The sequence below is a fragment of the Sipha flava genome, unplaced genomic scaffold (genome assembly GCF_003268045.1).
Source record: "Sipha flava isolate LNK unplaced genomic scaffold, YSA_version1 181_pilon_pilon, whole genome shotgun sequence".
Lineage (NCBI taxonomy): Eukaryota > Metazoa > Arthropoda > Insecta > Hemiptera > Aphididae > Sipha > Sipha flava.
Window position 1 is genome coordinate 823,820 of NW_020272220.1, and position 18,405 is coordinate 842,224.

General features: G+C 27.5%; 2 protein-coding genes across 9 annotated transcripts in view; one reads left to right on the plus strand and one right to left on the minus strand.

Moving 5' to 3' along the window:
- The window catches only part of LOC112680892 (ras-related protein Rap-1b), a 162,531-nt gene that overhangs the window by 101,435 nt on the left and 42,691 nt on the right, over positions 1-18,405 (plus strand). For 2 of the 6 annotated variants that reach the window (XM_025551121.1, XM_025551123.1), the window contains one exon: positions 3,413-3,468. The exons of the other annotated variants lie outside the window; for them this stretch is intronic. The gene's annotated coding sequence lies outside the window, so the exon portion shown is untranslated. The remainder of the gene's footprint in view (positions 1-3,412; positions 3,469-18,405) is intronic. 6 annotated transcript variants of the gene reach the window in all.
- The window catches only part of LOC112680891 (lipase member H-like), a 37,082-nt gene that overhangs the window by 16,223 nt on the left and 2,454 nt on the right, over positions 1-18,405 (minus strand). For 2 of the 3 annotated variants that reach the window (XM_025551116.1, XM_025551115.1), the window contains exons 4-5: positions 16,458-16,709; positions 1,921-2,106 (exon numbers count right to left, since the gene is read on the minus strand). In XM_025551116.1, coding sequence (XP_025406901.1) covers positions 1,921-2,106; positions 16,458-16,709 — 438 coding nt within the window. The remainder of the gene's footprint in view (positions 1-1,920; positions 2,107-16,457; positions 16,710-18,405) is intronic. The other variant, XM_025551117.1, reaches the window with a different exon arrangement.

Here is an 18,405-nt window from a genome sequence, read left to right on the forward strand (position 1 = left end):
ATTATATGGAAAACAATATTGTTAACTTAAAATAATTTTTTATGTATTCTGTACTCATCCTGATACGTATAAAGTAATTTTCATTTTTTTTTTTTTTTTTTTGTGTATTTTTGTATTTTAGTGATTAACTATCATTAAATATTGTACATTATATATAAAAACTATTTAATGGTACACTACATTACTATAATAAACATTAAACACCTATAACTATATAAGTAACTATTGATAATAATGATTATAATTGAGTCTTCATAGATATTATTAGAATATAAAATATCGACCAAAAAATAACATTTTTTGAAAATATCTTTTTTTTTATCTAGATAAAAATGAAATTATCTTTTATCTTTATCTAGATAAATTTTGCATTATCTATTCCCAACACTGCTTTCACGTTATTTCAAAACAGCTTTAAATTATTTTTCAAGTTAAATAAATATGAGTCCAAAGAACATTTTTTAAATCATTATATAATGCTTAAGGATGGAGGCGGGTCAAATTCAAAGTATCGTAAAGGAGATACAACAAAATTTTAGTTAAAATTTTTTTTTTCCTAAACATAAACTAATATTCATAATGAAAGTCGAAAACCAAAGTGATTCGCGATGTACTGAAAATGTATACCATGTGTATAAAATAAACAGATATACGTTGTCCACTATTAAACATTTAATTCCTTTTTGAAGATATTGTAAAAAAAAAAAAAAGTACTTTGTACATAATAGAATTCTATAGGACCTTTTGATCCATTTTGTGAAAAAATATTAGCCCAAGAGTAAAGAGGAACATCATTTTGATCATACACTTATTTCTATGAAAGTAAATTGTAAATAGTAAATAGTATATAATTTTACTTAAGTCCGTGTCACCTCAAGTTAATGCCCCAGTACTCGACTTCATAACGCTCCTATATAATTTACAATTTGGTAGATACATTTTAGTCGCTTATAATATAGGCGTACACCTTTCGCTAATTTCTAGAATATTGACCGATATCGTCAATGACATATATATTTTTTATGAATTTCTTATGGTTCATTCGATGAGCTATAATTATGTAATGAAACATTATCGTTTTAGATGACAACATAAAAACGAATACATATAGCTCACAAACAGCACAAATATCTAATATTACAGTTACAGTTTGGGTGGTTATTGAAAGTTAGTTATTGACGTAGTGCACAATATTGTATAATAACCTAAAAATATATCAACAGCTGTATTTAAATATTTTGAAACAAAATAATAAAAAGTATTTTTTTGCTTTATTTTAAAGGAATTCACATAATTCAATTAGACGTTAATTAATTATCAAAAAGAAAGTTTAATTTTCCAGTAAAATTTAATTAGATTTTAATCCATCTAATACTATTGCAAACTAAAAAAATTTTAATGCAAAGTCATAAGTTTCTAATATGTAGACAATTGTAGACAATTTTTAGTTTCTTTAACTTATTGATAAATAAGAATATACATTGCCATGATGATTTCATAAATATAGTTATTGTATGTAAAATAACAAATCTCTTATTTCAATTGTAGTTTCAAAAAATACATTGTGTCTATACTTTATGTAACTGGAAAATAAAACTTTTGATAAGTTCATTAATTTAAAGTGATATTTTTCGGTATGCTCAGGGTTGAAAGTGTCATTTTATGACAAATGTCGAACGACCCATAAATCAAGAACCTAATGGTGGTTAATGAAGTTCAAGAAAGCTATTTTATATTAACTTTAACGGTTTGTTGAAGAGGTAGAATATAATTTATAACCATTATACACATTTTAATTACATTGTAAAGCGTTATATCTGCATATAAGTTATTACGAAAACATAATGTACTTTAAGGAATTAATCAAACGCCAAAATGGTTATTCTCGTAATAATCGAGTTTTTGGCGTAATTGTTTTACCTGTATCAAGACTGCAAGACGGCTGTATTTGACCCCCATTGAAGTAAAAATCGACATGGCCCACAGGCTCTCTCAATCCCAAAAATGACGTTGATGTGTGTAAAACCACTACAAACTGACCGCTCTTGATATCTACTCTTTCATTTTTCTGACTGGCTTTGAAATTAGGTTGCGCTGGATCAAGGGCTAAAGAAAAAATCCAAGTAACAAGTTATATGGAAATTAATCATTTTAACTCACAGAAAATAATTCAAGTGTTTAATTTTTGAATAAATGACTGGCGTATTAACTAAACAACTTAAGGTTTTATTTAACTTTCTTAACAGTAAAAATGTCTTCGTAGTGTATTATTAGCAATCGTATAGTTAAAAAATACATCAACTTTAAATTAAACCGTGCTCTTTCTCTGGAGTGTTATAAATAGCTGAACAATGTTTTATTATTTTTGTACTTCATATAAATAATACAAAATTTAAAATTAAAATAAAAAAAATCTTCAAAGTAATCAAACAAATAAGGGCATTGATGTTCTACGTCATAAATAAAAAGGTACGCATTTCTGTTAAAAACCTTTATTATTTTGATCGTAAAATTAAAAATAAAAATATTCTAAGAGTGTCGTTTCTTATTTCTTGATTAAAAAAATCAAATTTCAAATAAAAACTAAGCAACAGTTTTTTTTTTCATTATACTATTACATTACAATGTCATAACAACTGTTTAAAGAATTTAAAAAAATATCTTATTCCACTCCAGTTTTAATTAACCACATTTAATATTATATCTCTAACACAATTTAATAATGAGTTTCATAAGACTCTGTTTTCACAGTTGTATTATATATCTATTATATATATTACAAAGTTTATTTACTATCATAATATTGTTATTGTTAAAAATATAAACTACACGTAAACTTATTAATTTTGATAATTCACTGGTAATAAATATTATGTAGGCATGTGTATAATTTAACATAGATTCAGTCACCAAACCAGGCATATAAATTGTGATTATTTCTCTGATGAGAATCTGAAGGAAATATTATGAAAATAAAATAACCCTTAAGCTAAAAATCTTCCGGGAGTGTTTCATAGTGATACCTCGATTTTATGTACATTCATACGAATACATAGCGAAAATGGTTTTTATAAAAATGTCCGACTTTCAACGCTTCGTAAGCTTGTATGCCTATATATAAATATCTTGATCATAGCGTTAAAGTAATAAATTAATAGAATTGAGAGCTTATATATATGTAATAATAAAATAGTATTGGATAAAAGAAAATGCTCATCCTCTTATAAATTTATGTTGAACTTAAAGGATTTTTTTTTTAATAATATTTCTCATGTACTGTATGTTTAAACTTATAAATAGGTTTGGTACATAGGTATTTTAAAACTATAGTCAGTACGAAAACATATTTGTTAAAAGGTTCGTTTATAATATTATTATTAAGTGAACATTTTCATTATTTGTTTATTTTTAGATATCAAATGAAAAACTACTTTTCTAATTCAATAACAAATTTGCAAACGCTACAGAGTAAGTATACGATATTACATAATATTATTGTACATCATGCGTATACACGAATCTCTTTAATTAAAACCATATAACGTATTTGAATAAACACATATATGAAAGCTATCTGGGAAAATATACAGCATTATATAAACATAATTTATAATACACCCATGTGTGTGTAAACATTTTATCTTTATTGCGATATTGGCACAAACATCCATTTACAGATAGGTTGGAGAATTCGGTACGAAATCAAAAAGTTTTTAGTATCGAACTAGAAATAATAATGTCTAAACCGATTACATTACGCATAAAAAAGAAAGAAAAATCGCGCATAGTCGTAAAAAAACACAATTTAAAAAAATAAAAACGACCCAATAAAATATGACAAAATTAAAAACCATAAAAGACAGTTTGACGAGAGAAAAAAATAATAATGATGAAATTCCCTTCGAGGAATAAAAAACTGAATGACAACGGGAACGAGGCGAAACCATCATCGACGTATGAGAAATAGATTTGTAAGAAATACTATGACGTGCACGTTTTATAATATTTTAACTAGGGTTCGGGACTTATTGCACATAAATTGTAGAAATGCATGCATATATGCTCTTAAAATAACCGAAATATGTGTAAAATTTGCAACATATTATTTTTACTATAGCAATTACATTTTTTATTTGGCTTATTGAATTTTAAATAAATAGATTTTTTTTATTTAAGTTATTTTTTGACATTTGATAGCAATAAATCTATAAATCTAAAACTATAATATTACTCTGTATGATCAAATTTATTTTCTTTGTCTTCTTCTATAACGATGAAAAAAGGTTTAATATGATAAAAAATGTAAAAGAAAAAGTGGTTAACCTATAGAATGAATGTACTTCAGATAGATCATAAAAAATATTAAATATGCTTCACGGTCATTATTAAAGAATATAAAAATGCAACAAGTTCCAAATCCTAATTATACTTATACTCCCGTAGACCACATTGCCTGGTACGATATGATTTTTTTCTTTTTTCGATAATTTATTTACGGTTAGGAAAAACTAGAACCCGAACGCCTTAGAAGAAGTTCCGTCGAAAGATGACGCGAATGTGCCGACGGAAATGACGCGGGACTGCCGTAAATCAGTGGTGACCGGCTGAAACGGTCCAACCCAGCGATATTCAACCTGCGGTCCTCCAACGATTTATAACATATCTGGCTCAAACAGAATTCATTGAATTGATAATTAAATATAAATTTCAAAATTTATATTATAAACATAAAATAGGTATAAAAAATAATCAAAGTGTGTAGCAAATTCAAAAATGAAATATGCAAATAATATGTACATAAACCGGCTTACTGAAAACTTGTTAAGAGTAGGATGCAGCAACTACAAACCAGATATAACCAAAATAGTGAAAAAATGATCTCAATATAAATATTCAGACTGATTTGAAATAAATATTTAATTTAATTTTCTTGTAAGTACATTTTCAAACGTTATATAATATATACGATATGTACATTTATTTTTATTTTCTTAATTTTTTTTTTATTTCCATTTCGTTCATTTCGACTCGCGGCCCGTGAAATATTTTAAAATATTTTATGTGGCTCAAATGAAAAAAAAAAGGTTGAATATGATGATTCCAACATAACCCTTTCGTTGTGCCCTCCGTTACGTGTACGGCGGGTAACAATTCGTAATGGAATAGCGATGACGACGCGGTCAGCCAGCAATCACGTTGGTGCTCAGTTCGTAGTCGAAACGGTCGCGCGGTGTTTCGATTTCTGCGGTCGGACAAGCACAACCATCAACCGGTGCCCACCTCCGGGAATAATGGAGGAAACGTTATTTTTGACCCGCAGCTTACGGTCGCCGTCATCGCGGTTACCGTTTGGCGTTTCGGTGACCGTACGAACGATTCGCTAAAGGTCAATTTACACTAGCGGTCTCGGTTCAATCCGGTCGCGATCAAATCACGGTCAAAAGCAATCAGATAAATCAGTTTGCTTGTTGCTACCAAGTGCTGTTTTCGATTTCATCGAATCCTATTGTGATGGCATTTTCAAAGCGTAATTCGATGAATATTGAGTTGATTCTTAACGAAGAAGAAGAAACGAGACCAAGTAAACGAAATAGACGATTTCGAGTTCAACCACTGGTAACCGTTTTTACCCGTCAGGTGGTATGATCAGACACCGTTGCTGATCGCGTGCAAATGTGAGGAACGTGATGTTCGAAAACCGAACGCTCGACGTTTTCGGCGCGTATTTTCGTTCGTAGCGATATCACTTGCCTGACGCGGCGCGTACAATAGGCAAAAGTTCGACACCGCCGTGTAGAAGGCCCACGTAGATTACGTATTTTGCGCTCGAGATTTCAAGACTCGCAAGCGAACGTGCGAGGTTTTATACGATTATATTTGATGGTCTTGTAACGGAGACCTTGGATTTATTTTTCTGTTAAAAAATTATGGAATAGTTACAAAATGCTCTCAAAGAGTGTTAAGTAGGAAACCGAAGAAAATATCAAAATATTTATATGAAAACATCGTGATGATAATTTCAAAGACGTTCAAATATGAAACGTTATATAATTTCATTCAAACCGAGTATAACACAACTTTATAATCGCAAAGATCGATTCATACATTATTCATACGATTATAAATATAATTGAGTGAACAAACATGATACTTTATGTTACTTTTCTTTTTGTTTGGTATCTTTTAATGAGTTTTAAAAATCTTCTAACACTTTTATCGCTTTAGATATATTATGTGAAAATGTATATTTATTTGTAAATTACGGGATTGAAATGGTACAAAAACTAATGAAAAAATTTAATTTTCATTTGCATGGTATTTATTTTGGTGACACGTAAATATCCACAAAATATCCCGCATAAATATTAATTCAAAATTTAAACACTTTTATAGAAGTTACACAGTTACATTTATAAAATACAAAAAAATAATTAAAACATTTCTAAAAAAAAAAGATATGTTTTTCGTCAAAAATTATTATACATATTATCATACTAAGTTATATGCTATTGATATTAAATATTCATTGTTATAAGTTTTATCAGATCCTCCAGATTCATTAGTTATCATTATTATTATTACATTCCACATATATTAACAGCAAAATACAAGAGATATTTTGCTTATAGTTTTAATAGCTTCAATTAATATTATCTTGCTCGACGTTAACACCTGCTAAATACCACTTGACTAATTGGCCACTTGATGATAATTACAAGCCTCCATCAGGTTAAATTAAAATTATAGAACATATTGATATTAAGTAAACATTATGATATTTGCGTTATATATATACGTATAATAAATTAATTTATATTTTAGACATATCGATGTATGAGTACAAAATACCAGTAAATTATCATATCAAAATTAAATTTTTTATTGATTTAAGATTTACAGTGATTCTAGTAATGAATATTTTAACAGTATTTTGTTTGATGCCATCTGAAAAGACTTTCTCAGGTTATTAAAAGTGAAGAAATATTAAAAAAAATGTAAAAATTGGTAAAGATTTTGCAGACATAATTTTTTTGATTTTGACAAACACTCACTATTTTTTATAAATTAGTAATTTCTGTCCTCTATTACTTGAAAATTTAAATTTTATAAGAATATAATTGTAGACTAATAGAAAATTATCTAACGTTATACTCATATAAAATAAACATCTCACTAAAATATTATGATATTAATATTAAATAATATGATTGTAGTTTCTAGTATTACGTTATATAATATTAGTACACTCGCTCATATCAGTTTTAATAGCCGTTAATTAGGTATTCTGTTTGATGATACACTTTGATGTTTTCAAAAAAAATACTGATGATATAGTAATCGAAATCAATAACGTAAAAGGCCAACAATTTTATAATTAAATTTAATATCAATTAATCATAGTGATAAAAATTAAAAATTTATATTTAAGGTAGGTACTTTTTTAAAAATATTGGAGAAACCGTTTTAAATATAAATATAATATAATGGGTGGGTGTTATGGGAAAGTGTATGAATTATCGTTTTTGAGCACTAGTGTACAAATGAATCGTCAGCTACTCTAGCTTAAGTTTTCGAAAAATCTGTACATTAAATTATGCACACAAGAAAAATACAATCTGTATTTTATTTTTTGATTTCATACAATAAATACTGCGTTCCATTAAGAAAACTTATGTAAGGAATACAATGTTATACATTTTCTTTACTCATAATCTCTATAAAATGCAAAAAGTCGTATAAAGTAATGACGATTAATAAATAATTATATAAACATGTTTGTCAAACAAAAAAAATTCAAAATAAAATTCAAACATACTGGTAAATTAAATATAAAAATATAGTACAATTCACATTGTTTGTATTATATATATACGAATAAATATTATTATATTATTAATAGGTTAACCTAATATTAATAATTATTTCGACAATTTTTTTTAAATTATAAAAATTGTAGATTAGGAAACTCGATAGTACTACGCAAAAGCTTAAAATATAGTGAAATGAAAAGGAAATCACATGGTTTCCTTCGTTTAAATTTTATAGGAGAGCATTAATAATTGAACGAAAAACGAAACATGCGTGGTTATGATAAGTTATAATCTGTACACTTTGTTTTGCCAGATGATTTATTATACGAGTATTTTTCAACTGAATAATTTGCATGTAAATTGAATACAAAAAATATTTAGAACTTGCTGTGCCGTGAACCGATTATAACCGACACTTATTGGATAAAATCCATACTACGTAATCACATCTAAATATTTCACAAATGTTCTCGAGTACCAGTCGACTGATGACATAAATTTAAATTCGATACCGCGTTCTCATGCAATCGTGTACACTAATCGAATTTTACGAGATTATTTTTTACTCGGAATGAAATCGTCGTCCTATAATACATAACGACAAATGATTAAAACGACCGCGAATTAAAACATACCAAACGCATGGGAAAGCATAGTGAGAACTATTTATTTTTATAGCAGTATACGTGATTCTGACAGCATGGGAAATGGAAGGAGTTGCGCGATAGTTATTAAATATTACACAGATAAATGCTTAACTACATACAAATTATAATTTTTGAAGGTTTAATGCATAATATGTTTTACGAACAAAATTGTAATCTTAAACACCCGTTGATAATTAATATGGTTTATTTTGAAAAATAATATATAAAGATTATGACTATTCTATTTTTTTATACACCATTGATTCATCCAACCAAGTTTAAATTTAGAACAATTAACTTGCACTAAGGCAGTTTTAATAACCATTTCAGATCGAGAGGAATTTTTATGTTTGTAAAATATAAATATGATTTACGAGTATAGTATATTAAAGGACCTATTTTTTTTATTATTTACTTCTTTCTAAAACTTTTTAATGTGGAAATATTATTATGTTTCACTATTTTGACGATATGAGTTACATTAAAACGCGTAAGGGAGTTATTGAATATTCTCCGGATCAACATATATAAATATATATACATTATATACGAAGGAAACTTCTAAGATTCTAAGTTAATTTCAAACTATCAACATAATAATAATATTATAAACAACTAATGTTTAGTTATAAAATACTGCGTTGCAACAAGAGAATAATCTCATAAATTATGCAGGCAATAATTTGATTTGAGAGTGAAAATCGAGAAGGATTGACGGAAAACGTTAAGCACCGAAAAAAACGTGACAAATGTTAAAATTTAATTTTACACTACTCGAATAACACCCCTCGTGTTCATTAAAAAACCGATATTTTCGGAATTACCGTACGCATGCACTCAGGTATTAGAAAATACGTTAATAATTAATGTCTTCAGCTTATAATATATACATATTGTAAATTTGCATAACAATGGAGACGCCTACCCACAGCCTAAATACAAAATCGTTTAACTTGTCTTTATCGAACATTTTAGCACACCCGCTGTAAGCGTATCTATACATATATGATCGTAAATCATGAAAAAAGTCGTTTAAACTGTCGAGAATGGTGGTTTTATTTTTGTTATTTAATTTTAGAAAATTACATAACCATGTATATTGTTCGACTCAAATAAAAGTGTCTACTCCGAACAAAAGGATGCGTCGGAAGTCAGTAAATTGGGTGAAAATCATAACCGTATTACAGCCACCACCGAGAGACGTCTGTGCCACGTTGAACAGGTAGTCCCTGTAAACGGTTACGTGTACGTATGTGATTTTTTTTTCCTCAGTGAAAAACCTATGGTGAGAAACTGCAGAATCCGCTCGCTCATACGTCAGGGATGTACAGAACTCATTTTTTTTCATTGTTTTGTTCTTTTTTTAAAAAAGTTTCAACATGCAAACATATGCGTTATTATGGACGCGTAGAGTTCTATCATCGTTAAAGAATTTAGTTATTGGCGTGGAACATCAACTGTCAATTAACTCTTACATGTTTTTTTTCTTTTTTTTGACTTGAAAATGTTGTTAGGTTGTTAGAGTGTGAGGAATGAAAAATGCACTTCTTCACGTTTTCATGTACATTAGTGTATATAGGTGCTCGTATTGCTCATATATGCTACGACTAAATGAATTCGGTCGGAAGGTTTATTTTTTCATTACATTTTTTTTTTATTACCCACTAATTTATTAACAAAACAATCGCCCCCGTATTATATTACACTGTAAAACGAAAAAAAAAAGAAACATGTAAACTCTACACCAAGGCCATGACAAAACCACTTGTGCACATTGTGAATATGACATGGGTTACTGATTTATTTGGTGAATGTCAAGCTAAATAATACTCTACGAAAAAAAAAAAACGATACGTTAAGCTCAAACAAAATTTTACTACAAAAGTAATTGAATACATTATTGAAAACATTTACACGGACTACAAAGTCAAAATTTCATGGTACAATCTTAACATAAGCTATGGGTGGTATAAGGTCCTTTCTTTCCAATTCTGAAGACTATTGTTTATTTTAACGAGGTTTCAAGGACCCAACTTCGGTGTATTATATATATATCATAATGCTAGGGATCAGGATTACCTTATTCAAGTAAATATTATGAATCTCTTATAAAATATAATTAAGTAGTTCCTTGAAATATTATTAACATATTATTTAAACAAGTGGTTCCCAAACAGATAGGTGCGCTTCCCTAGAGAGACGTGAGCACTTATTGGGGGAGGCATAAGGCAAATATTTATATTGTATATTACACTAACATATATTAATTTTTAGATTAACCGTAATTTGTTTTTATTAAAATAATAAAAATATTTTGTTTTATTTATTCATGGGAGGCACGATTAAATTGATTTTGTTTTGAGAATGTGTAAGCCAAACAGTTTGGGAACCATTGATATTGATAAAAATAATCTCGCACATCGCGCATATATTACAATTGAAAACGAGCCAAAATAAATTGCAGATCAACGTTTAGTTGAGAATGCAATAATAGATAGTATCGATAAAAATAAAGGTACCATATTTTTTATAAATGTGCTCAGAGACACCGGAAAAAATCATCTAACTAATCTTTTGCTCGCGAAAATTCATTCACACAAAAAGGTAGCTTTAACCGTTGCATCTTTAGGGATTGCTGCCATGCTCCTCAATGATAGATGGACAGCACATTCTACCTTCAAGTTACTTCTTTATATCAAACCTCAAGAAGAATCGGTTTGCTCCATTAGAAAAATTAATGTTATTACAATGGTGATTCAAAAAGCAGTAATTCTTTTTTGGGATGGATAAACGTTTATTCAGTTTTAAAAAATTTATCGTTAAAAAATATTGAGTGGTTGTGTAAAAAAGTCATAATAATATCTACAAATTTAATTGTCGATGAATTAAATAAAAATATTTTTGACTAGAGATCCTTAATCTGGAGTTCGCAACCCCCTTATAGATCGCCAATATATTAAATAACTAGTGGAGGTGTTTTTATAAATATCATCATAATAATAATTATTAAAAATTACAATTCATAAAAGCTTAAAATTTTCAATAAAAAAATTATATAAATTATATTAATTTATCATAACTTTTTAATATTATAATAAAAGGGTCACTCAAAATCTTGGTGACACTAAAGGGGTCCTTGACCTCAAAAAGATTGAGAACCGCTGATTTAGACAAATATCAGTCTGAATGCAAAAGAAATACTCAAGAGTTTTTAAACAGTTTGAATCCAACAGGTGTTCTGCCTCACTAATTAGTTATAAAAATTGGTGCTACGATTATACTACTAAAAAATTTAGATCCTCCCAAGTTTTTTAATGTAATGAGATTTCAAGTAATAGGCTTTAAAAATAAAATAATAGAAAGCTTCTATTAGAAACCAAAATATTGATAGGCATTGCTGTTGGTGAGCGTGTACTTATCCCAAGAATTCCCATGATTTCAATGGATCTACTCTTTCAATTCAAACGTTTACAGTACCCAGTAAAAATGTATTTTGCGATGACCATCAATAAAGCACAAGGGCAATATTTCAAATGCGTCGGCATAGATTTACGCAATAATTGTTTCGATCGTTGGACAACAACTATATGTCGCCTAATTAAGGGTCGATGAAAATAATGTACAATTTATTCTATTACCCAATAATATATTATATATATTATATAGGTTCTATTATCATATATTTTGTAAAAAAAATTTATTATTATTTTCCAAATACTAATTTCACGGACGGAAAAATAAATATATTTAAAAAAAATAGAACAAAATAATACAAATAAATTAAAATACCAAAAGACAAAAAAAAAATTAAACTTAAATTTTTAACTGTAAAATTAGTTAAATTAATCAGATATGATAAAATTTCTTTCAAAACTGTTCACGAGCAGAGGTAATCCAGCTAGTATGATAATATGTTCAATTTCTATATAAAATATATTTTAGCAACAAGCAAAATATTGTATTGTATTTATCTTATTTTTACGTTTTATATTTTTGGATCAATTTTATCATGGATGTATTTGATTTTTTGAACATCAAATCAAAAACATTTCGAATTAAATATTAAGAAACTGCAAACCCTTGGAACATGATTGAGTCCCAATAAATGTATTTTATACATATATTCAGAGTCTATTTTAATTTCCTTGAATGTTATTATCAAATAAATGTCGAAAAATGTCAGGCTACGTTTTCACCAATCGATTTTTAAACATATAAGACATAGAATATTCATTAATATTCTACAAATAAAAAATCATAAAGTATTATAATTAATATATTCATGAAGTAATTTAATATCGGTTTATTTTGTTATTGCTATTTGCAATATTCTATGAATGTATAACGGTTTTTAACAAAAAAAAAAATTCATTAAATGATGAAAATTATATGACAATATAATCAGCGAAATAATCGTATAAGCAACAGAAAATATGTATTTAACATAAAATTTAATATTTTTTACATTTATTTTAAATTTTTTAATTTTTTATAACTGATCCCTACTTTATTTTTACACGAGAATCTTTTGAATTGTATGAAATTATATTAGTATGATATATATATATATATACAACCTTACAGAAATTTATTTATTGTAAATTTAATTACCGATACCAATATGGTTTTTATTTTTATTTTTGTCATCGTCGTGAAAAAATTGTAGTATTATCTCATCATCACTACCACCATCGCGTTTGACTATACTATACCGACGGTGGTGGTCCTGCTATAGACGCCTTCAACAGACTATTTATTTGAAGTTCCTGTGTGAATCGACCCGTATATTTTCCTTTGGTCTGAACGCTCTCACATTCCGGTTGACTCATCTTTAACAAGGTTTTTTTTTTTTTATTCGCCTTTTACACGTTGTTTGTTCTCAAGAGATCGCAATTTATAACGACGCTCACCGACGGCAATACACCGACTGCGATGGAGGCATCGGTGGTGAAACCGACAACGAAGTCCTAGCGGGTATATATATATATATATATATATATATATAACACTACATACTTACTCGATTTTAGCGAGCGCATCAACTTATATAATATAGTACTGTAGCAACTGCACCGACGGCGGATGATAGAGACAACGGTGGTGTATTGTAATTAAATCGTCTTTCGATGTCATTAAGAGACTCCGTATATACCGCCCAAAACGATATTTACGGGAAAATACGAGATGTGACTCTAATTTTACGGACTTTCGCTTTGCCACCAATTTCACCTTTGAGTCAAAGGAATATCACCACGTTACCGAACTTGTCGAGCCGTCTTTCCCGATTCTTTGACATTTCAACTACGACGCTGTGGCGAGGGTAGAGCAAATCATTTTTAAACGCGCCCTTAATATATACATAGATACATATATGTATTTGTATGTGAGACAAAACTTACGGTTGACAAATAATTGCTTCATTTTGATCATTCAACTACTGATATTGATTGACTGTTAAATATGAACAGAAAATAATTTAAACACTATTAGATCTATATAGTTTACTACTATAAACATTTTACAATTCTTCTATCGGTTATCATACTGTCATTTTAGGAATCACCGAGGGAAACGCTTTTAAAAAACACTAAAAATGTAATTATTTATTTATCTAGTTTTGTTGACCAAACAAAAGTATACTCAACACGAATAATATTTAGAAGGTTTTATAGATATAAGCAGTAAAAAAGCCCACTAAAATTATATTGCTAAACGAATTAATATCAAGCTATCGAAGCAAACTTAATATCAAAAACATAAATTACGAAAAATTTTTTTATTATTTTTGTTAATTAATCATTCGGTTAAATATTCTGTCAAAAATTTAATAACTTTATGCTCATTATAATAAAATATTACCTTGATATTTACATTATCTAATATTTTATACATGAAAAATACGAGAATTAATAACTTATTCAATTTTTCATTTCTAAACATAAATACTAGCGCAATTCATTACCAATAATATTTCAAAACTTTACCTAGAATTTTTTTTTTTACATATGATTCATTTTCATTTTCAAAAATAATCAAATCTCGTTTCAGGTATAAAATAGCTACTGCATGACTAAAGACCATAGTTAATTTTATTTTTATTTTTCAGTATAAAAAACTCGAGTACTATTAACTTATTTTAGCTCTGTGATAAATTAACTATTCAAACGTCACACGTTGAGTGAATATTTTCTTTTTACTGTTCTATTTGTTAAATGTAACTACGAGTATATTAACTATATTAACATGAGATATTTACAAAAATGGTGAAATTATAACTAACATAGCGTTAAAATTCGTATGAGCGGTCGCCATTACACGTGTATTAAACTACATGGGTACCCGTGTTTATACTCAAGACGGGATTAAGGCTCATATAATGTATATAAAGTAAACTATTGAAGACTGAAGTATTCTTCTATATTATTATTATTTTTTTTTATATTAATCATTAAAAACTCCGCCTACATATAATTCATATACCTAAAAAGTACATTTAGTAAATATTTCATAGGTCAAATTTAATTTATTAATGATTTTTTTTCAGAATACTATATTATTGTAGGTTTATATTATTTAAATATTTTATATTGCAGTGATAAACTAGTCAGAGTTGATACGTACTTAAAATATTATTGAACTGTATAACTTCTTTATCGACGAACATCCCGACATGCTGGCATACTCAGAATTTAAAAGTTAACTTAATTTTTTTTTTTTTTTAAAAAAACCGTCGCAAATATTGCGTTTTAAAAAATATAATTTTTCGCCGATTATATTTTCAATAATATGATTTATTTTACACAGTTAATACGAAAAAGTAATTTTACAAAAAAAATAAAAATGATGTACCTTACTAGACTTTTCAATATTTAACCACAGATTTCAGACTTTGGTAATTCAGTAGGTATAACGAGAATTTATAATTTGTATTGATACTATATTTGATTGTGTTTAATAGTCATGGTATTTTATAGAGAATAATAACTTGTTTGATATTGAATTATTTGAAATTCAAATTTTCCGCTTTAAATATCAATACATTTATATTATCTATATATATATATATATATATATATATATATATATAGCGCATACGTACAATCAACGGTGCATTCCTGTGTTTAAACGCTCCTAAAAAAAATACCCATGTGCACCCGTGTATTTCATTACCCGTTCACGACCACAACCTCTAGTTTGTATACTAGGAAAACATAACGAATAGTAACATGAAATAATTTATAATTAGTTGGTCACCGACATCGGATTGATGTAGCTGCGATGTTATCATAAGAAATTCAATATTAAATTCAGGTCTACGATGGACGTTAAACAGTTGTGATGTTAAGCTGTTCTAATGACAAGCTAGGGCAATCGATATGACCGGTAATTGATTTAATAATACGTAAATGAATCGTAGCTGGGCATAACGGCTGGTTGGATAGATCAAAGTGATAGGAGGTGAAATTTGTCTCTGATGGAAGATATACATAAAAACTTTGCGATTATTTATTATCCAACTGATCAATGAGTCAGTTTCTCGATGCGTTTCGGGTACAAAATTACCACGAACTTAATTATGGATGTTACATCGACTTAAATTATTGAAATATTTAAATGAAAAAAATAACCATTCCTGTACCGTGACATATTCTATAAATATCCATAGTTTTTCTGCTAATATTGTTACGAAGAAATATTATTATTATTATTATTGTTGTTGATATTATTTTTGACTTAAAATATAATTTCCAGTGACATTTATCATATTTTACTATTGATTGATTTTTTTTTTCGGTTTATGCACCTATGTCTCTAAAAATTATCAGGCCGATCAAAGTCTGATAAGAAATAATATATGAATCAAACATTCGCATTCCACTTGATCGTCAGCTTGACCACATGTATCGACACCCGCTCTCGTCCGAGTCAACAGCACATTGTCTCACGTGCGATATTAATTAAAATCCAAAATTGTGACTAAATTTCGAATATTACGTACCAATAATTCTCTTAACAGTGCCATTCAACCTATGGCCCACGTAACCAATCAACTGAGCTCCCAGACTATGGCCAATTAATGTAACATCGTCGAAGCTATTCACGACGCCGCGGTCCTTCAAACCGTTTAACCAGCTGACTAAATACGGTGCCACAGTGGGTAATTGTAGAACTATATCGGTGTAATCCATTTTCTGAGTCCAATTCGACCAATCGACTAGAACCACGTTGAAGTCCGTCAACCGTGCCAAAGCTGTAATATTTAAAAAAACATTTCATCTTGTCATTTTTATACTATGATTAATGTATAAATTAGTGCGAAAAATTATATTAAACTATATTATTATGGTTAAAACAATTAGACTTTGTTTTATCATTGGTTCAAATTGAATTGCAGTAAAGTAATCTGAAACGCAAAAAACAGTTTGCACTATCGTGTAAATCACCAGTTGCTCAAAATGTAATATCAATAAAATTGTTATGATGCGATCTAAGTTAAGTTATGAATCGTCACTTTCTAGAAATATTTTATTTATTGTATATATTAATTGTATTAAGAGTATATTATTTTTTTTTAACTGTTCAACTTCAGAAGATAATCTAATAATTATACAGTAACATCTGAGTACATTTTAATCTATTAAAATCATCGAGCACTTTCATTTAATGTACCCACAAAAAAAAAATCAGTTAAAACTAAATTAGTATTTTTTACATGGTGAATTTTTAAACTCAATCAACAATAAAACGCATGCTATCGAAGAAAAGCTCTTATATTAAAATATAAATTTATGTGTAAGGTTTTATTTTTTACATTCATTTTCAAAATGTATTAATTAATTGTTAACAAATTTCCAACCATTAATATATAAACATTCTTGTTCATGGATTTTTTTACACGTGGTAATTTAAGTTAACGGGATTCCTGTGTACTCTTTCAACCATCAACATTTTTGCTGACGAAACTAATTTTTATATGATTTTCAATTATAATAATATGTAAATTATCTCTAAATAATTAACATAAATAAACAATTTATTTACTAATTCACATTTTATAGCATATTTACATATTGAAAATATTTACTTTGAAAAAAACAATTACATCCGATTGATATTTATTAATAGTTCCTATAAATATTAATATATTCTTCAATATATTTAAATATCTACATTTTCCATATTACTTGTTTCACCCAAAATTATTAAAATTAAAAAAAGGCATAATTAGTTTTGAAATGATTGTAATGAATTAATAAATATCAAATATTTGTTTTAATTAAATTATTGTAGGTAATCTAATAATTTACAGGTAAATGTTGGACTAAAATTACAACCATAAGCCAGATTTGTATTAATATTCAACATTTTTATAATATATTGGGAATGTTATGGAAACGTACTCAACCATGAATACTATTGTTATATTGATTGCGATGGTCAATCAGGATCGTTCAACTTGAAACATGTACAATCTTGTACAACTTTGCGGTAGATTTTTAAACTAAAAAAATTAAATTTATTTGATGTATTGAAAATTTTTATTAGTTTTTTCCATTTTTTTTTTTTTTTTTTTTTTGAGTTGTATTGAAAAAACCACGAAATTATATTATAAAAAATAATAAAAAAAAAAAAAATGGAATAAACAATAAAAAACTAAATTGATTGTAGCGTTTGGATAGTTTTGCTAAATTCCCTATATGCATAGGAAAAATGTGAAATTATTCTGCTACAAATTTTATATCTAATTTTCTAATTAAAAAATATGCTACATTAAACGATACATATTTATTAAGTCATTAAAATTGTTTATAATAAAAAAGTCAATAAAATAATAACCTCATTGTTAAACCAATAAAATCATTGCTTAGCTCCGAAACGAAGTTTAAGTCTTAATTGTGAAATTATAAAAATAGAAATACGAGAAAATATTAATTACAGTAAAACAA